Source organism: Otolemur garnettii, unplaced genomic scaffold (assembly GCF_000181295.1).
Source record: "Otolemur garnettii isolate 467f Iridium unplaced genomic scaffold, OtoGar3 scaffold00043, whole genome shotgun sequence".
In the NCBI taxonomy this organism is placed as follows: Eukaryota; Metazoa; Chordata; class Mammalia; order Primates; family Galagidae; genus Otolemur; species Otolemur garnettii.
In genome coordinates, this window is record NW_003852438.1 from 10,701,201 (window position 1) to 10,721,125 (window position 19,925).

At 53.0% G+C, this 19,925-nt stretch overlaps 3 protein-coding genes across 13 annotated transcripts in view; 2 read left to right on the plus strand and 1 right to left on the minus strand.

Moving 5' to 3' along the window:
• The window catches only part of NABP2 (nucleic acid binding protein 2), a 6,151-nt gene extending 3,914 nt beyond the window's left edge, over positions 1-2,237 (plus strand). For all 3 annotated transcript variants that reach the window (XM_023513711.1, XM_023513712.1, XM_012805531.2), the window contains one exon: positions 1,702-2,237. In XM_023513711.1, coding sequence (XP_023369479.1) covers positions 1,702-1,901 — 200 coding nt within the window. In that variant the 3' untranslated portion in view covers positions 1,902-2,237. The remainder of the gene's footprint in view (positions 1-1,701) is intronic.
• A 302-nt stretch (positions 2,238-2,539) lies between these two features.
• Positions 2,540-8,789, plus strand: SLC39A5 (solute carrier family 39 member 5). Of its 8 annotated transcripts, XM_023513579.1 has the most exons (13): positions 2,553-2,608; positions 2,866-2,941; positions 3,289-3,360; positions 3,614-3,968; positions 4,420-4,603; positions 6,190-6,352; positions 6,522-6,691; positions 6,913-7,053; positions 7,415-7,511; positions 7,593-7,757; positions 7,904-7,984; positions 8,115-8,305; positions 8,529-8,789. In XM_023513579.1, the coding sequence occupies exons 4-13, from the start codon at positions 3,682-3,684 to the stop codon at positions 8,670-8,672; spliced, it is 1,623 nt and encodes a 540-aa protein (XP_023369347.1). In that variant the 5' UTR covers positions 2,553-2,608; positions 2,866-2,941; positions 3,289-3,360; positions 3,614-3,681; the 3' UTR covers positions 8,673-8,789. The 8 variants fall into 8 exon arrangements, with proteins under 8 accessions (XP_023369346.1, XP_012661022.1, XP_012661025.1 ...); XM_023513578.1 differs by lacking the exon at positions 2,866-2,941 and having other exon boundaries at positions 2,540-2,608; XM_012805569.2 differs by having other exon boundaries at positions 3,289-3,968.
• ANKRD52 (ankyrin repeat domain 52) overlaps positions 8,750-19,925 on the minus strand; it is a 19,207-nt gene continuing 8,031 nt past the window's right edge. The window contains exons 16-29 of one of the 2 annotated variants that reach the window (XM_023513576.1): positions 18,638-18,749; positions 18,370-18,441; positions 17,887-18,088; positions 17,556-17,643; positions 17,360-17,477; positions 16,552-16,771; positions 16,157-16,244; positions 15,963-16,046; positions 15,710-15,855; positions 15,406-15,488; positions 15,108-15,190; positions 14,835-14,926; positions 14,173-14,327; positions 8,750-8,910 (exon numbers count right to left, since the gene is read on the minus strand). In XM_023513576.1, coding sequence (XP_023369344.1) covers positions 8,797-8,910; positions 14,173-14,327; positions 14,835-14,926; positions 15,108-15,190; positions 15,406-15,488; positions 15,710-15,855; positions 15,963-16,046; positions 16,157-16,244; positions 16,552-16,771; positions 17,360-17,477; positions 17,556-17,643; positions 17,887-18,088; positions 18,370-18,441; positions 18,638-18,749 — 1,657 coding nt within the window. In that variant the 3' untranslated portion in view covers positions 8,750-8,796. Of the gene's footprint in view, positions 14,328-14,834; positions 14,927-15,107; positions 15,191-15,405; positions 15,489-15,709; positions 15,856-15,962; positions 16,047-16,156; positions 16,245-16,551; positions 16,772-17,359; positions 17,478-17,555; positions 17,644-17,886; positions 18,089-18,369; positions 18,442-18,637; positions 18,750-19,925 lie in introns of both variants that reach the window. The other variant, XM_003790522.3, reaches the window with a different exon arrangement.

A 19,925-nucleotide genomic window follows, 5' to 3' on the forward strand; every position in this document is an offset into this window, starting at 1 on the left:
AAAAAAAAAAATTCCTTATTATAAATCCCATTATGTAATTAAATTTAACTATCACAGGTTTGTTGTTATAGGTATAAATGTGTGTGTGTGTGTGTGTATGTGTGTGTGTACGTGTATGTATGCATGTCTCCTATTGGTTCTGGTTGTCCAGAGAACCCTAATACAGCCAGAAAATAGCAACATTTAATTCTGCTACAAAAATCAGTGTCCATCGGCTCAGCGCCTGTGGCTCAAGTGGCTAAGGCGCCAGCCACATACACCTAAGGTGGCAGGTTCGAATCCAGCCCGGGCCCACCAAACAACAATGACGGCTGCAACCAAGGGCGTCTGTGGTCCTAGCTATTTGGGAGGCTGAGGCAGGCAACTCACTTGAGCCCGGGAGTTGGAGGTTGCTGTGAGCTGTGATGCCACGGCACTCTACCCAGGGGGACAGCTTGAGGCTCTATCTCAAAAAAAAAAAAAAATCAGTGTCCATGTTCCGAACAGGAAATACAACTATTACCTGTTTTCAGGCCTTCATGATTCCATAATTTACAAAAAGATCTTTAATAAGGCACATTAGGGGCCTGTTTACACCTTATATTTATTTACCATGTGTTTATTCACTTTGTCATCAGCTGACAGGTAACAAAATGTATGATACTGATATAATAACATTGACTTCTATACATTCACCTTTTCCTGTGAATTGAGAAAGGGCAGTATTCTTCAGTTTTGGCTGCATGTATCTTAGTGCAGTGGAGCAGCAAGGTTCACTAGGGATATGGTTTAAGAACTACCAGCCTGTAACATCTATCCCATTTAAGCTTCTTAGTGCCTTACAGATGCAAGGGACAGGCCTCTGCCTTCATTTACCAAATGTTTATAGAGTACTTGCTGTGTGTCAAGGAATAAAACACAGAAACTTCATGGGCTGGGTATGGTAGCTCAAACCTGTAATCCTAGCACTCTGACAGGCCAAGGCAAGTAGATTACCTGAGCTCAGGAGTTGGAGACCAGCCTTAGTAAAACAAAACCCAGTTTCTACAAATTGAAAAACTAGTCGCAAGCCACTATAGTGGCTCACATCTATGATCCCAGCACTTAGTAGGCCGAGGCAGGGGGATTTCTTGAGCTTACAGGTTCAAGACCAGCCTGAACCAGAGCGAGACCTTATTGCTAAAAGTAGCCAGGTGTTGTGGCAGGTGCCTGTACTCCCAGCTACTTGGGAGGCTGAGGCAAGAGCATCTGTTGAGCCCAAGAGTTTGAGGTTGCTGTAAACTGTGATACATGGCATTCTACCCCTACCCCAGGGCGAATGAGTGGGACTCTGTCTCAAAAAAAAAACAAGCAAAAACTTCAGGCCCTTCCCCTTATATGTCTCCAGTTTACAATATCTTTTGGTAAAGAGGCATTTATCAGGGGTCCTAGAACCTAAAACTAAAAACAATTAGAATCTAAGTCTAACTCCTAATGATACAAAGATGAGTAAGAGAGAAAAATATACCAGAGTTCATGTGGCAACTTGGAAAGTGATTATTTGAGTCTTCTCTGGGGCTTCATTCATACTTGCAATCCAGATTCTTTTGCTCTTGGTCCAGTTGGAATTAATGTGTGCAGTTGTGTGTGGTGAAGGTATGCCACTTTTGGGTCATGGAGGTTGGCTCCTCTCCTACCTTAACTCTCTAATTCCGGTGTTTCTTCATCTTCTCTCACAACTAGCCTCTGAGAGCCAGAACGGGAATGGACTGAGTGCCCCACCAGGACCTGGTGGTGGCTCACATCCCCCCCACGCTCCCTCTCATACCCCTAGCACACGAATCACTCGAAGCCAACCCAACCACACACCTGCAGGCCCTCCTGGCCCCTCTAACAACCCTGTTAGTAACGGCAAAGAAACCCGGAGGAGCAGCAAGAGATAGCAAGACACTCTTCCTTCCCGCCATCAACCATATCCAAGTGTCTCTGCCAGTGAGCAAGACAGCCTTCTACTGGGCTTCTGGCTTTGGGATTGGGATAGAGGGGGACAACATTTTAGCAACTAAACTTCACTGGAGGGGTGGTGAGCAGCGAGCGGCCTTATCCTCCCTAAGGCCATACTCTCCCGGCATCCAGCTGAAGCTGTCTGTCTCCTTGGATTCAGGACCCTCTGCCTGCCCGCCTTCCTCTTTAGAAACAATAGTTACAATCTGTTTCTTCTGTGTGTAATTGGGGGTTTAAATTGGAATCTCTCCTTCCTAATAAATGTTACCACTCTGTGCTGACTCCTTTGCTTTTTGTGAAAAAAGCTAGGCATTTGGGAAAGTGAGATGTCCATAGGAGGTGGAGGGAAGACGGGTTACAAGTAAGGAGGCCTTGGGCAGCGCCTGTGGCTCAAAGTAGGGCACCAGCACCATACTGCTCTGCTGTCCTGGGGTGGTGGGTTCAAAGCCAGCCTGGGCCAAAAAAAAAAAAAAAAAAACAAGGAGGCCTTGACAAAGAAGACCTGCCCCTTTAAGATAGTGTCCCTCCCCTGCCCCCTCCCTTCAGGTGACCCTTGCCCGCCTGCCTGCTTCACACACACCCCCCAAGCTAGAACCAAGAAGGCTGTGTCCCCCTTCTGGGTGTCCTTCCTGTCTCCTGCTCTCAGGTAATGCCACCCTGGACCCTCTGGACTAATTGCCCCAATCAGGCTTTGTTTGCCTGATTTTAGGCCAGGTCAGACACCTGGGGGGAGCCCCAGTACTTGTTTCCGTCCCCACCAGGACTTCCCCTTTCTTGGTCATTGATTCCTAGAGCTCTGACTTATTAGTCTTCTTGGGATGAGAAATCACTGAGAACAATCTCTTCTCTATGGGTGCATCTGGGCTTGCCACTTAATCTGCCTCTTTCCCCTCCTCCCCACAGTAGGGACACCCAGGTCCAGCTTTCCTAGGGAACATGGGGATGGGGGTTGAACATGAAGTTCAGTGCCAGATGTTAGGTAGGTGGAGTGGGAATATATGCAGGAAAAGGCTAAAATGGTACTAACTGGGTTAGGGGTGTGGGGAATTTTTTAAGAAAAAAAAAAAAACAGGCCCAAGTTTTCCTCAGCCATGTGGCTTTCCCAGGGGCATATGGTGGCCCCTCCCTATTCAGGGCCCCAGCAGACTGACCTTTGACCCCCACCCCTAGAGACAGTGAACCATTAACTCCTCTCTGATGTGAGACTTCCCACACTGGCCCCGCCCCTGACTCCACCCCAAAGCAGGTGGACTGGATGTGGGGTGTGGGGGCTTGTCCATCTCAGCCTTCTATATGACGTGGCCTCCATTCCACCTGGGCACACAGTCTGAACCTGGATTTACCCTCTCTGACTCAAGAACCTCGACATCCACAGCAAGACCTGACAGGAGACCTGAGGTGGACACAATCCTTTTTTTGCCAGTGGGGGTTTGGTAATTGAGATGGTTGGTCAGTTCTGATCAGAGAGGTGCTCTCAGAACAAACTGGCAAAGGAGAGGCTGCTCCAAATAGAGACACTGGGGAGTGAGGAGGAGGCTGTAGTGGGGATTGCGGTTGGACTTTGAGGGGCTTAGGCAGGTGCAGGGAATGATCCTCCCCTGGCCCAGACGGCAGAGCAGTAGCTTTGACCCACTTCACCTTGTTCTTCCAGGGCACAGTCCTCAGGATGTTCCGGGGGTAATAGAAGTTGGAACCAGAGCCTCTGAGCCATTCCCCGCAATGACAGGGTCCCCAATGAGTCGTCTACTGGCTGGTTTCTGTGTAGGGGTGGTCTTGGGCTGGGTAAGGGGCTCAGTCCCTAACCTTGGCCCTGCAGAGCAGGAGCAGAACCACTACCTGACCCAGCTGTTTGGCCTCTACGGAGAGAATGGGACGCTGACTGCAGGCGGCCTGGCCCGGCTTCTCCACAACCTGGGGCTGGGCCGAGTTCAAGGGCTTCGCCTGGGTCACCATGGGCCTCTGACAGGGCGGACAACACCCCCAGCCATAGACAATGCCACAGACAGGTATCACCCTCTCCTATACTCCACAGTGCCACATCTTCCAGCTCCTGTCAGTGTTTAGAATAGTCTCCAATTGCTTAGCTTGGCTTCATAAATGAGACCCCTGGAGTTACAAATTCTTCAGAACCCAGCTCTTTAGCATCTCTTCCAGGCCCCTCTTGCACATATTGCCTTCAACTTCCTCCTCCAAGTCCCTAAGGCCTTACATTTCTGGCTCTTGGTCCCAATGTTGTCTCCAGGCTGACTTGGCTTCCAATCTGTAGCACTTTCATCTGTCTTTTCGTTTTCTGTCACACCCATGGCCCGATTCCTAGATGCTTACATTCCATGACTTCTGGGCCTCAGGAACTCCAGCCAGTGGTGGGTCCTCTCTTTTCCCCTAAGCTCCTTGGGCACCTCTCAAGGTGGTTTCTGAGATAAGAGAAAAATTGACTTGCTATGCCATCTGTTCCAGGCCGCAGGACTCTGAGCTGAGTGTGCATGTCTGGTCAGGGATGCCTCTGGCTCCTTCAGGGTGGGGTGATCTGGAGGAGTCAAAGGCCTCCCACCTACCCCATGGGCCAGCCCCCTCGGGCCTGGGCCTCTTTCACAGACTTCTGCTGCTGGACCACTCGCTGGCTGACCATCTGAATGAGGACGTGAGTCTGATGGTCTCTAAAGAGGGGGAAGGAGCCATGAGATTAGATGGCCTGAAATATTTAAAATCAGTAATGTTAACAGTTATTTCAATAGTTATTGCAGGCTCAGCGCCTATGGCTCAAGTGGCTAGGGCGCCAGCCACATATACCTAAGGTGGTGGGTTCGAATCCAGCCTGGGCCCGCCAAAACAACAATGATGGCTGCAACCAAAAAATAGCCAGGCATTGTGGCGGGCGCCTGTGGTCCCAGCAGAGGCAGGAGACTCGCTTGAGCCCAGGAGTTGGAGGTTGCTGTGAGCTGTGATGCCACAGCACTCTGCCCAGGGGGATAGCTTGAGGCTCTGTCTCAAAAAAAAAAAAAAAATCCCAGCGTCCACTGTGCGCGGTGGCTCTCGCTTGTAATCCTAGCACTCTAGGAGGCCAAAGCAGGTGGATAGCTTGAGCTTACATGTTCGAGACCAGCCTGAGCAAAAAGCAAGACCCACCCCCCTCGGGTGGCACCTGTTGCTCAAGGAGTAGTGTGCCAACCCATATACCAGGGCTGGTGGATTTAAGCCCAGCCCCAGCCAAAAAAAAAAAAAAAAAAAGCAAGATCCTGTGTCTACTAAAAATAGAGAAACTGAGGCAAGGGGATCACTTGAGCCCAAGTTGGAGGTTGCTATGAGGTATGATGCCACAGCACTACCCAGGGCAACAGTCTGAGACTCTGTCTCAAAAAGAAAAAAAAAAATCCCAGTGTGGCCTTGGGGTATATTATTCCAATAGTGAAATATGTTCCCTCTGGGCTCAGCGCAAGTGACCCATACCCAGAGCTCCAAGACTCAGCTTGGCAAAGCTGCCTAACTTTGAAGCAGGTCCAGTGGGTACCCCAAGTCACAGGAAGGATTCAAGTTGAAGCTGGATGAACATGTGATGGAGCTGTTAAGAAGGAGGTTGGATGACATCGCAGGTTCTTTTCCCTTCTAAGATTCTGGCATAGAGTCCTCCATTTGTCCAATTAACTCCATCAGGAAATCAACAAAATGATCAGGGCTTGACCATGAGAGAAACGATGGCTTGGTTCACTAGCATTCAGTTTGCTTTGAATTGAATATATGCATTTGACTGAATATTCACTAATAATTAACACACATCAATTATAAGTACCCTTGCCCCCCAGTCCCTGATGCACCTGCCAGCATGAGCAAAGGGGACTCTCAGAAAGACCCATGTGGCTTGGTGCCTGTGGCTCAAGTGGCTGAGGTACCAGCCACATACACCTAAGGTGGTGGGTTCAAATCCAGCCTGGGCCCGCCAAACAATAATGATGGCTGCAACCAAAAAATAGCTGGATGTTGTGGCGGGCGCCTGTGGTCCCAGCTACTTGGGAGGCTGAGGCAAGAGACTCGCTTGAGCCTAGGAGTTGGAGGTTGCTGTGAGCTGTGATGTCACAGCACTCTACCCAGGGGGACAGCTTAAGGCTTTGTCTCAAAGAAAAAAAAAAAAAAAGAAAAGACAGACCCATGCAATGGAGGGACAGATATTAATGAGCCAAGTTGTAGTTCTGAGCAATTACCCAATGTATGACCCTCAACTCCATCCCCCAGTGTCTGAACGGCTCTCAGTTGTTGGTCAACTTTGGCTTGAGCCCCGCTGCTCCTCTGACCCCTCATCAGTTTGCTCTGCTATGCCCAGCACTGCTTTATCAGATCGACAGCCGAGTCTGCATCCAAGCCCCAGCCCCTGCATCCCCCAGGGATCTGCTATCTGGTCAGTGAGTAGGAGTGGGTAGTGGGCACCCTGAATCATGGTAGGGAGTGGGACCATGCCAAGAGAGAGGCTCACTAGGGCCCTGCCTCTCCTTTCAGCACATCTCTGCCCTCCCTTCCCTCTGGGGCCCCTCTCCAGCCCTGGCCTAACTTCAGCTTGATTCTCCCAGCCCTGCTTCATAGCACCCTGGCAGTCCTGTTACTCAGCCTCCCTGCTCCCTTCTCCCTACTGCTGCTGAGGCTTCTGGGACCTCATCTCTTACGGCCCCTGCTGGGCTTCCTGGGAGCCCTGGCCGTGGGCACTCTTTGTGGGGACGCACTGCTACACCTGCTGCCACACGTATGTGAAGCCCCTTCCTTGTACCCCTGTCCCCAGTGGCAGATGGCCTACACAGATCGAAGGTATCCCCAGCCATTGGACATTGCCTCCCGCTTTGTGTCAGCTCCTACATCCCATTCCCCCATTCCTGGCTTCAGCTCACAGGGCATCAGAGCAGAGCTTGTCACCTCCCTCCAGGATGTAAGGACTTCTGGGTTCTGTCCTAACCTCCTCTCTACCAGGCACAAGAGAGGGAGCACACAGGACCTGGAGGGGGACCAGAGGAGGACCTGGGTCCAGGGCTGTCTGTGCTTGGAGGCCTCTTCCTGCTCTTTGTGCTGGAGAACACGCTAGGGCTTTTGCGGCACCGAGGGCTCAGGCCAGTGAGTGACACCCTTTTCTCTTCCTACTATCAAGGCCAGAGTCCTAACCAAGAATCAGTCAAAGAAGCCAGGAGATGAGGGCAGTGCTCTCAGATCTCTGGGGCCTGCCTGACTGTGCAGGATCCAAAAGCTGACAGAGTGTGGGGGGCTCTGTAAGCATAGATGCAGGACTTCTGGCCACATGGCCTTCTCTTCCAAATTCAAGTCAATAAGAAACAGGAGGTGCCAACCTGGGAACCAAAGAACATTCCAGGTGCCAGAGGTGAAGCCAGGTGTTCATCTTCCCAGCTTGTGGCCTGGCCTCACCTTAGCCCCTGGCTCTGGTGCCGCCTCCACCAGGAGGGATATCCTCCTATTTCAGAGGTGCTGCAGGCGAAAAAGAAGGGACCTCGCAACACCAAACCTGGACCCAGAGGATAGCAGTGGGATGGCCCTTCAGCCTCTACAAGCAGCTCCAGGTGACTAGGAGAGAAAAAAGCAGACTCCTGGCTCACAGTCCTCACTTGCAGCCACCAACATTGTCTTTGTCCTTTCTTCAGAGCCAGGAGCTCAGGGCCAGAAGGAGCAGGACAGTCGGTCCCCACCAGACCTAGCCCCTCCTAGGCACCTAGGACACAGTCATGGGCACCAAGGTGGAACCAATATCACTTGGATGGTCCTCCTGGGAGATGGTCTGCACAACCTCACTGACGGGCTGGCCATAGGTATGCAGGGAAGGAAGGAGGCAGGTTGGGGCAGGTTGTCCTACTGGAGAGGACAACCAGGAGGGTGGGAGGGCTACTGAGGGACACAGGAGCCTGCTCCTGAAGCTTTCTTCTGGACTGACAACTTCTGATCCTGCTGAACCCAGGTGCTGCCTTCTCTGATGGCTTCCCTAGTGGCCTCAGCACCACCATAGCAGTCTTCTGCCATGAGCTGCCCCACGAACTGGGTAGGAACAGCAGAAGCAGGGTGGGGTGAACTCCGGCAAGGAGATACCTACAAGGGGTAGAACCTGGAAGCTGGTGGGTGCCAGGGGCAGCCCTGGCTTATTCCCTGCAATCCTGTCCTCTCCCCAACAGGTGACTTTGCCATGCTGCTCCAGGCAGGGCTGCCTTTTCGCCGGTTGCTACTCCTAAGCCTAGTGTCTGGAACCCTGGGACTAGGGGGTGCTGCCCTGGGGGTGGGGCTCAGCCTGGGCCCTGTCCCCCTCACTCCCTGGGTATTTGGGATCACTGCCGGGGTCTTCCTCTATGTGGCCCTTGTGGACATGGTGAGAGGTGTGGGGTAGAGCAGAGAAACCAAGGGAAGTGGGGAGGCGGGTGTGGAGGATCAGGCAGTATCAATCCTCCTCCTCAGCTCCTGTCAGTCCACAGGCCCACACTGAGGGACTGACAGCCAGTGGGCAGGGGCTGCAGAGACATCCTGATGCCCTTTCTCTTGTGTTTGGAGGTCAGAGACAAGGCCACAATCCCAACATTTGTTTTTTCTTTCAGTTACCAGCCCTGCTTCGCCCTCCTGAGCCCCTCCCTATGCTCCATGTGCTGCTGCAGGGGCTGGGGCTGCTGCTGGGGGGCAGCCTCATGTTCACCATAGCCCTGCTGGAGGAGCAGCTGCTGCCCCTGGTCTCTGATGGCTGATGAGGGCCAGTGGAGAGGGGTTTGGGCTGCCCTTCCTTCCCCCCAACCACAGGAAAGGAGGCGGGACACAGGGCCAGTAGGAGCAATAGGATTTTAATAAACAGAACCCATCCCAAAGCCATGACTACGACAGTTGTACTTGCACCAAAACAGCATAGAAAACCAGGGTGTGGTGGGAGGACTCAAAGCAGGTTGGAGAGGTCATGAGTAGGGCCTGGAGGGTGCGGGGGGCATCAGTCTGCAGGGAGAGCATTGTGCTTTAGCCCAGGGAGGAGGGGGAGGGGTGGGGCAAATGTACTGAGGGTCCCCACTTTTTCCTGCTGCCCTCAGCACCCTGGGGATCCAGGACTGGGCAGATGTACCCTTTATTGCTGCCCGCCACATCTAACACCCCAACACAACACTAGCACCACAGGTGGATCTGGGGCAAGAGGAGGGCAGGAATGGGTAAATTGCTTAGAGAAAGATTCAACTAGAATCCAGTGAATTGTGCTCAGTTTTCTTTACTTCCTACAACCGAGTACATGGGTTACAGGGTGGAGGGTGGACCGGACATGGAACATGCCATTCTGTGCCCCCCCAATGCACACCTGCACACAGGATGGTGGTGTCTGCAGCATCACAGGTCATGCAGGGCATGGGGAAGGGGAGGTTCACACACACATGGATGCCCACAGCAGGTACCAGACAGAGAACACCCCTGAATATACACAGCTGTACATGGGGAACCCCCAGGTCCCCACCCCAACCCTCTCCCCTGTCTTGCTGTCCCCCCAGCAGGGGAACTGTATTGCTTTGAGAGAGCCACCCTGGGGGCTGCTCTGCCAGGCACCCTCCCCTCCCCCCACCCCGTTTTGGCACATCTGCAAGACACATGGCGAGAGTAGCTCTCCTTCCCAGGCTTCTGCGGCTTGGAGCTGGGAAAGGGGGCAGGAGACTTCACTCTCCATCTTTCCCCTAGCCCTTCCCAAACCCCTGCAAGACCCACTCCAGCCAGAACCCACTCCCACCCCCCAAACACACACACACAAAGCTGAGCTATCCAGGAATACCAGGGGAACGAGGAGATTGTCCGGGATGGGAACAGAGGCAGTGGGGGAAAAGACTGGAAGCAGAGACCTCCCCCGACCCCCAGTGTGGGGTAAGACTGGCACAACAGCTACTTTAGTGCAATTGGAGAGGGTGCCCAGAGTGAGGGGTGGGCTAGGAGGGGAGGTTCTCCCTGCCTTCCCTGGGGGCAAAGCCAGGCTTCTAGGTTCCCCAGAGAAGGGTTTAGCAGGAGTGAGCGAGGGCCAAGGTAGGGTTCCTCTGTCACCTGCCATCCTCTGCCCTCCCAAATGCAGTGACAACACCCCCCCACACACCTACGTGGGCAACAGCAGCCTTGGAGTCAGTACCTTCAAGTAATTCAAAGAGCAGACCCTCCCCACCTTAGCTTCCTCCCAACTCTGGGATTTGGTCGCTTCTCTAGGGGATGGGGTGAGAGGAGGGAGTCCCTAAGTCAGACCCTTCCCTCCCTACCTCCCTCTTCCCAGACCACTGGGCTTGGTCCTCAAAGATTCGATTCCTTACTTCCGCCCTTGCTCGACCTGGGTCAAGGTTACAGAGGGCTAGAGACACAATTAGAGGGGAAGGGGCTGCTTTTTTCCTTATCCCTCCTTCTTAAAAGGTAGGGTTCAAGCTAGGCGGTATGGGGGGCCCATTCTGGTTTGCCCCAGGAGTAGGGTTTCTGGGCTAGGGTCTGTAAGGCTATTTTCCTTTGTGGTGGGAAGGTGAGGCAAGGGATGAACGCTGAGTATGGGGAGAGGGTGAGAAATGGCTGAAAAGGAAGGAGGAAGGGGCCTCCCCGCTGGAGTCATTTAGACGAGGAAACACTCATATGCCTAACATACAGAGTGTGCCTACTCCTAGCCCCGCTAACCTGGCCCCAACCCCACCTCTCAGGACCCCTTCCAAGACCTCAGAGAAGGTTTTGGGGGTACAGCCACAGAACCGTTCACTCTGGCCCCACCTGCCCCACCCCCAGCCTCTTCTCCCCTTTTAGGTCTAGGGAGTAAGAAGGTGCTCGGGTGGGCAGACAGCGGTGGAAACAGTATTGAGTTTTCCTTTGGTTACATATTGAAGGCAAAGGTGAGCTGGACTTACAGTCAAAACGGATAGGGTGAGGAAGGAAGAGGGGCCACACTGGGGCTGGAGAGGGAGGTAGACCCTCCTCAGCCCCTCCACCCCAAGGAACATGTCTACATGGGGTGGCAGTCCCTCAGTCTCATCTCTCCCACCCCCCACAGCACCAAACAAAAGGAGAAACCCCCTCCCCCAGGGGCTGCTCCCCACCCCAACCTGGGCTGTACATTCAGTGGTTTTTAGCAGTCCTATGGCTCAGGGGGCCACGGGGCAGGGGAGGTGGCCCATCAGTCTCAGCTGGACAGTGGCAGTGACCCGGGTCTGTTGGTCCATCCTAGGACCCACAGTTTGTGCCATTTGTTTTTCTGAAGAATAGTACACAACCCTACCAAAGCCACCGCCCAAACAGAAACATCCCCCCAAAAATCAGAAACTAAAAACTGGCTCTTTTCATCTCGCCCTCTGATTCATGTCTGTTTCCCTGTCTCCTATGTAGCCCTCGCTCTGTCTCCTTTGCTGGGACCTGGGCTGCTCCCAGGGTCCTCACTTAAAATAGGCCTTTTCACAAAAGTGCTTATTACTTGAAGCAAGTGCTTTAGAGCTGTAATGGGGAGAGGGGGCGGGGAAGAGGGTGGGTGAAGGGAAGGAAATGTTCCCTCCTCACCCTACCCTCTTAAGATTGGGGGGCATTCTGCCTGTTTTACTTCTCCACACCCGTTTAAGTCAAAGAGGTTTAAAAAAATCTTAATATTAAAATAAATACGCAGTGGCCATGAGAATGGTCAAAATGCTTCAAAAAACACTAGGGGCTGGGGAGCCCAGGGTGGGGGGTGGGGTTTCCTTTGGCATAGGAGAGGAGGCTGCTTGTCCCTAGGCCTCCTCACAGCCACATGAGGAGGGACAGAGGACACCCTACTACCTTCCCCAGCACTGCTGACGATGTGCTGAGGGGTAACAGGGAACAGACAGCCACCAGAAATCTCATCTAGCAAGACAATGGGGCTCCTGACAAATACTCAGACTCTTCCTGTCATTGCCAAACATTGATAAAGGAGAACACGACTGATACCCCGAGTCTCTTCTCTGGAGGACCCATCTCCCTGCTCCCCTTGCCCCCCACCACCTAATTCCCAGCACCAAGATGAGAGGGAGGGGATGGAATGGGAAGATTTTGAGAGAGAGAACTAAAGTTAGGGACAAGCTTTGCAGAACAAGCAGGGTTGGGGATAGGGGGCTGCAGCCCTTAAGAGAGGTCACATTGATTGTCGTAAAGGGGAGGAGAGGGTGTGAAGGGAAGTGGGTAAGAGGGGCATCACAAGGCCCTTTGGCTTTGAAAACAAAAATAAGAACTAAAAGCTGCACAAACCTTCTCACCAATAATGGTCATTTGGAAGCCTTGAAATGGTTTAGGAGCTCAGGGTCAGGAGAAGCAAGACAGAGAGACAGGAGATAGAAAGGGACCATGAAAACATGGACTTGGACAACACCTCATGCTTCAGGGAACCAGCATGAGGTATGGTTAAGGGTATCTGTCGGGGAGAGAGGGATCCCTTGGATGTCCCCTCCCCTCAGTGCACCCTTGGCAAGGGTGGCAAGACATTCAGGGGACTCAACTAAAAAATGGGTAGGACTGTAAATAATGCAAACTTGGGTGAGGGAAGGAGGCCGAGGGATCCCCCAGGGGGAGACCTTGTACTGTGTAAACAAAGCCTGTCCAGTTCTCAGGGGACAATACTGATGGCAGCCAAACTGGGCAAGGATGCACTGTGGGGGTGGAAGGGGCATGACCTCTATTCAAGTTCTGTGTCTTGGCCCCTGGCTGAGGTATTGAGTGTGAGGAAAGGAACGATGGGTTACAGGAGTGGGTCCAACTATCCAGGAGACTTAACTAGGAGATGGATGGACAGAGCATTTAAAGGGACCAGGGCCAAATTCAATGCTACATTTAGAGAAAACTGCCCCCTCTTCACAACCAGCCCAGTTTGGCTTTTTGGGGTGCAACTTTTAGAAATCTTATCAGTGCAGCCCCCAGCTCTATCCCATCGTTCCCCCTTGCTGGGAAGGCAGGGCCCAACTGTCAGTATCTACTCATCTCTCCTTAGATCAGAACTCCCTCCTCACATGGAGGGAAGGCTAGGTCCCGAGTAGCCAGTGTCCCTGTCTGCCCTGCCCCTCCCACCATCTTTGGCTTCAGATCAGGAGTGACTGGGGGCAGTGGGTACTCTTGGACGTAACAGAAGGTGGAGGCAGATGGGGCACAGAGGAACTATGGGACTAGAGGGCACAGGAGGAAGAACACAGTCCTCCCACATACATGCAAACACATGCCTGAAACACATAGGACATACTAGGACTGTGGTTTTGAAATGGGCAGGAAATTAATTTGTTTCTTCCCTTAAAGGATAAAATGCTTACTTAAAAATTCATGACAAGCCTCAAAGTTCAGGAGAGGAGAGCCAGGGAGGGAATGACCACAGGCTCTGCCCTTCCAAAAGAAGTTAAAAGAAAGAAGCAAGGTTAAAGTGCGTGGTTAGGGGGCCAGGCCAAGAGTGGAAAGGAAGAGGGATGGGGCAGGCTGTGGGGGCAGAACCAGCCCTTGATTTGCATATGAGGAGCAGGGGAGGGTGTGGGGTTGGGGCCAGGTACAGTAGTTGCTGCTTCAAGTGTTTTGCATTTGAACTTTAGGGGCATTCGGGTATAGAAGTGGGGGAAAAGCTCCAGGCCCCAGTGCTAAATATCCTCCCCCCTCATCCTCTAGCTGCCCCTGAAGGGGGAGGGGATACCCCCAGAGTGCTCACACAGTACCAGAAATTAAGGCTTCTCACTGCTGCGGGGATGGAGGGGCTGACCAAGTAGGGAGGCAGTGATGGGTATGGAAGAAAAGGAGAGGGTCTGCCTGGCAGTAGGTGTGAAGGGAAAAGGGACACAAAGAGGAGAGTCAGAGGGAAGAATAGGAGGAGCTGGCAGCAGAAAGGGGAACTGAGAAATGGAGTTAGGAGAGGAGGAGCCAGGCAGTTAGCAATCATTTTGGGACACTTGGCAGAAGGGGCTCCCCTGGGGGTACTAAGGGCCTGGGGTGCTCCCTGTCGGTCCCCGACCCCTGCCAGGCCAGGATGGTGTGGCAAAGGGGTGAGCAACTGCTCCCCAGTGCTTCTTTTCCCCCTCCGCCCACTCTAAGCAGTCGTGTTCTCCTTTAAAGTGCCCTAAATGTTTAGACTTTTTCTAAATAAATAGAATAAGATATCAAGCCACCGGCAAGGGGAGGGACACTGGAGGGAGCCTACTCAGAGTAGCAGCCATCTAACCCAATGGCGCCATGCCGCTCCTGGCTGTAGGGGCAGGAGGCCCCATGGGGCAGGGCACCGCAGCCACCCACCGTCTTGGCAGCTGCAATGCCACAGTTCTTGAGCAGGCTGAAGCTGAAAGGACTGACGGCGTCCTTGGGTGGGAAAGGCTTCATGGTGGAAAGGATCAAGGCCAGGCAGTCTGCCACATCTTTGTTGGGGGCACAGGCCAGTGCTGGGGTGTGACCTGCAGGGGAAGGGGGAGAACTGAGGCACAGGGACCCATATTCTGGGTGCTCATTCACCCTCCCCTGGACCCTAAAGTCTCTTATCTGTAGAAAGGCACCATGGCCTGGTACTTGTGGCTCAAGGAGTAGGGTGCCGACCCCATATACCAGGGTGGCAGGTTCAAGCCCATCCAGCCAAAACTGAAAAAAAAAAAAAAGAGAGGTGCCAAGGCAGGTAAGCACCCAGCATTGTCAGAATTCAAGGATGAGGAGGGCCCAGAAGAGTGACAGGCAGATTCTCTTCCTGGGGTAAAGGGCAGAGCAAGGGAGACAAAAGCCTAGGGGCTGTGGAATGTCTTCCCTACTCTGCTGGCTCTGTCCAGGTCCATCAGACTGCCCTCTGAGACTCCTGAGCATTGGTGTTGGGGCCCTGCTCTGGCAAGCACCCTTGGAAATAAAACCTCTTTAATTGCAAGGTTAAGAATGTCCCTAACCCCAAACCTGGGAGAGGCTCTAGACCCCCTCACCTTCTTCATCTACAGCCAGCACTGTGGCCCCACGACTCAGCAGGGCCTGCACCACAGAAGCTAGACCATTCCGGGCAGCAATGTGGAGTGGCCTTGGAAGAAAGGACAAAGGAGCAAGAAGTCAACGGAAGGCCAAGCTGCGCTTCCACTCCCAGACAGGGAGGCAAGGGCACTACACAAATACTGCAGGCTCCAGAGATCCCCTGGAGTGGGGGCCACTCTCTTCACCCACCTGCCTCCCCCAGCCAAGAGCCCCCTTCCCTGGGCACTCACATCTGCAGCGCACTATTGGTAGCATTGATAAGGCCAAGGTCTTGGGTTTCTGCCAGGATCATGAGGGCACATTTCTCATGGCCCTGAGGGAGATGAACAGAGTGGAGACTTATGAAGTAGAAGTGTGAAAGGCCAGAGGGTAGGAGTTGGGGAGGGTAGCTGGCAGACAAAGAGGAGCCCCCCATTCAGATATGCTAGACATCCTGACTTCTGCTCCAGCACTCTCTGCAACCAAGGCCCATACCCCTTTATCAAGCCATGTCCCTTAAACAGCACCCCCAAACTCCCCAAGTGGCACCTTGCTACAAGCTAAGTGGAGAGCTGTGTTCTTGTTCTCGTCCAACACAGTAAGATCCGCCTTTCCTCGATACAGCAGAAATTCTACAAGAGAAATGTAACAGAAAGATCTACACCTCCCTCCAGAGTGGCACCCTGGCTCTCCCGCCTCCAATCTGCATATACTCTGCATTCCATTCGCAGAGGGTGAGACATCCAAAGACACCTCTCTTGCTTCCTGAACCCCAGTCCCAGCAAGGCAGGGGTGATTCGTCTAGCTAACAACAAAGAGGGGCCCCTCCCTTGTGCCCGTGGCCTCTACACACCCACAGCAGCAGTCTGCCCGTTCTCAGCAGCTGTCATAAGCGCAGTGCGGCCAGTGTGGTCAGTGGCGTTCACCTCGGCCTGATGCTGCAGCAGCATCCGGAGTCCAGAGACATTGTCCGCAAAGGCAGCGGCGTGAAGGGGGGTCCTGTGGGGTGAGGGTCAAGGCAGACTGAAATAGGGAGATTCTTCTGCCTGAGCAGAAAGACAGAGCCAGAGACGACTTGGGATTCTCCCAAGCCTCCCATCACTCACCGTCCTTTGGCATCACGGCTGTTCACAATCTTGGCACCCAGAGCTCCCAGCAGCATCTCTGTAGTGCTGTCCTGGTTATTAATTCTGGGGCAAGAGAGAGGAGGGGTCATCAGGAGGGACAAGGGAAATGCACTACCTGTCCTAAGCCAGGACCAGATTAGTTCCCTAGGGCTGACACAGCACAGAAGACTTACACTGCACAGTGCAAAGGAGTGAAGGGGTTTCCTTCCAGGTATGAAAATGGGCTGTGTTCAAGTAACAACTCCAGACAATCTTCGTGTCCTGGGCATGAGGAAGAAAGAGTGATGATGAAGAGAAATGACAAGGTTCCCTACATCTGTCCTATTTTTCTCTTTCTTTAGAGATGGGGTCTCACTATGTTGCCCAGGCTGGTCTCAAACTCTTGGGCTCAAGCAATCCTCCCATCTCAGCCTTCCAAAGCAGTCAGATTACAGGTGTGAGTCAGTACAGGTTCCCAGTGCACCTGGCCTCTGTCCTGTCTCTTGACATTCTGATCCACTTCCAGATCAACCCAGGTCTATCCCACAACCCATGTGTCCTCCTGTACACCCCACACACATTCCTGTACCAGTGTAGGAGGCCCAGTGCATGGGTGAGTATCCGCTGTAATCCACCCCAGCATCCAGGGGGTCTGTGGAAAGAGCAGCCTGCAGCAGGGTCCGCAGTATTGCAGTGTGGCCACAGGCCGAGGCCAGGTGAATGGGTGTGCGGCCCTTAAAGTCTCGGCACAGCACAAATGCATCGTGGTCCAGCAGGGCAGCCAGGCAGTCCTCACAGCCAGTCACTGCCTGTGGGTGATTTGGGAATATGAGAGGGGTGAGAAGCTACCCCCTTCCCACTGACCAGTTGCTATAGGCTGACCCAAGGGTAAGAAACACTTGCAGGGCTCCCATCCTTGTCTTTACAACAGTGGTTCTATATCAGGGATCATAGCCTGCTTCCTTGACTCTGTATGCTAACAATCAGGATGGTGGAACCTACCACTGGAGCTTGGAGTAAAAGAACAAGTGGAGAGTAAGAAAAACACTAAGGGATCAAAATTCCTTGCAGGAGGAAGAAGTTTTAGGACAGGTTATCGACAAGAAAGATCTGGGTGGTATTACCATTATCTGATGGGACAGAGCCAACAGGGTACCCTGAGCAGCCCAAGTGAGGAGCAGAGGTGTAATCACAGGTAGGTGATTACAAAGCAGGGTCATCTGGAGAATCAGCCCATGATGTCCAGGACACATCCTGGGGTAAGCACAGTAAGGCCTAGTAAGACCTTGGGCATAAAATCCTGGCCTGTTACCTAGACACTCTAATGCCCTATTGCTGGGGTCCTGTGCTCCCACAAGGAGGCCCATCTGTGAAGAATTCTCCCCAGAAGTACTCACACCACGGTGGAGGGCGGTGCGACCCCGGAGGTCAGCAGCATCGGCTGTGGACCCTTTCTCTAGCAGCAAATGCACACAGTCCACATGGCCATTCATGATAGCCAGCATCAGTGGGGTTCTGCAGAGGAGGCAGAAGAAAGGGTCAGGGTCCAGCAAGGATTGGAAAACCTGTGCCCCATCCCTGGCCCATACTCACTGTCCATAGGCATCCATGACATCTGTGATGTCAGCTCGTTCCCCACTGTCGATCAGCAAGTGCAGGGAATCAGTATGGCCAGAGGCAGCTAGAGAAAAAGAAAGCCTGTGTCAGGGAGAGTCAGGTAAAGAAGCCAGGCCAACCCTAAAGGGGGAGCCTGTGTCGGGGGCGGGGGGAGTTATGGGAAGATCTGGGCCAGGGTGAAATCTTTGAGGATCAAAAGCTACAAATCAGGGCTTGAACTTTCCATTCTCCTCACCCTACCCCCAAACCCACTCTGGTGGGGTTTGCTATGGCAAGCATGAGACAACAGCCTGCAGGGGAGACTGACCAGCAGCATGCAGGGGCGTCCACTTGCGCTTGCGCTCCTTGATGAGGGCAGAGGCACCGTGGGTCGTAAGCACCTCCACACACTCAGTAGAGCCTCGCTCAGTGGCCAGGAAGAGCGCGGTCCGGCCCTTGTGGTCTCTTACGTCCAGGTTCACCAGCGTCTCTGCCAGTGTCTTCAGGGCTTCACAGTGACCATTGTAGGCCTGGAGGGGATAGGCAACCAACAGACATAGTTCAGGACATTCTCCTGTCCCCATCCCGCTCCAACTCTGCTCTTGGGGCCCATGGGCATTAGTCCTCTAAAAGCTCCCTGGGCCCTGAGGCATCTTACTATGCACTGCACTCGTCCCCTCTCCAGACAACTGCCTACTTGCATCCCCGTAAGCAGGGAGAGACAAGGATGCATTCACAACTGCTAGCCCCTTTGTGTGGTCCTGGGGGCAAGTCAGGACAAAGAAGGCAAGAGGAAAAGCTTTGGACTCACAGCTAAGTGCAAAGGGCTGACTGGAATGGTGCTCTCCACATCCTCCAGGCAGTTAAAGGACATTTCTAAGAGCTGTAATGAACAGGAATGTAGGTGGTAAGATTCTGGATCTCTCATGATATGACCCTCCCCCCAAATTCCCTAAGCCCCTAAATCTAAAGCCTACATTTGATTCAACCACATTTCATTGGTTCCAGAATCAGCAAACCCAAAGGCAGACTCTGTGCCCTGCCCCTACCTCCCCTTCTCCAGGCCGGTCATGACATACCAGTTCGAGGTTCTGTCTGTTGCCATAGGCAGCTGCATAGTGCACGGCTGTGTAGCCCTGCCTGTCCCGCAGGGAGGGATCTGCACCGTTATCCAGTAAGAACTCCAGACAGCTGGGGAGCCAGGGGTAGACTGTGAGGCAGGGACAGGCCCAGCCCAGGAAGGTACAGTTCTGGGAGGGCCAGAGAGAGGCAAGGGAGCCTCTCCAGGCCTACCTTGCTGGCACCCACCCTCAGCTCTAGGTAGGCTCTCTGCATCCTGCTGTCTTCAGCCTCATCTTCAGTCCTACTACCTTCTCAAAGTCTGCCCTCAATTCCTCTAGTTTCAATGACTCCTGTCTTTTGTTTTTTTTCAGCCAGGGCTGGGTTTGAACCTGCCACCTCTGGCATATGGGGCTGGTGCCCTTCTCCTTTGAGCCACAGGCACCACACCACTCCTCTGTCTTTTCAACACTCTCCTAAAGAGCCTAGAGCACAACGCTCAGTTGCCAGCTTCCCGCTGATCCCCATGCTTCCCCTACCAGGTACATGGAGCCCTGCCTAGGATGCCTTCCCCTCCCAGCCCATCTGAGGAAGTCCTATTAACTCACACTCAGTCCCAGCTCCTCTCCTCTGGAAGCCCTTCCCTAGTCTTCCTAGGGGAAGGTGTCTCCTCCTCTGGACACCCTTAGCAGCCTTCTTACACACTCGCAATAACTGTAGTAGTAACATGTATGTAATGAGGAAACATCTAGCACTGACTATGAGTCAAGCACTGTTCTAAGCACTTCATGTGTATTAAATAATTTAATCTTCCTAGTGATGTCATGAAGTAGATTCTATTTTTATCCTTATTATGGTTGAGGAAATTGAGGCACTGAGGTTAAGTAAACTGTCAAAGGTTACACAGGTGAGCCTCTTGGATGCTAGTGTTTTTTTGAAAAATACCCTTTTCTTTTTTTAGCTGGGTCTCCCTCTGTTGCCTAGGCTAGAGTGCCATGGCACCATCACAGCTCACTCCAACCTCAAACTCCTGAGCTCTAGTGATTCTCCTGCCTCCTGCTTCCAAGTGTAATCAAGACAGGCCTAAACCATGACACCTGCTCTAAAGTAAAACTTTAAAGAAAAGGCGCCTGTGGCTCAAGTGGCTAAGGCGCCAGCCACATACACCTAAGGTGGTGGGTTCGAATCCAGGCCAGACCTGCTAAACAACAATGATGGCTGCAACCAAAAAAATAGCCGGGCGTTGTGGCGGGCGCCTGTGGTCCCAGCTACTTGGGAGGCTGAGGCAGGAGACTCGCTTGAGCCTAG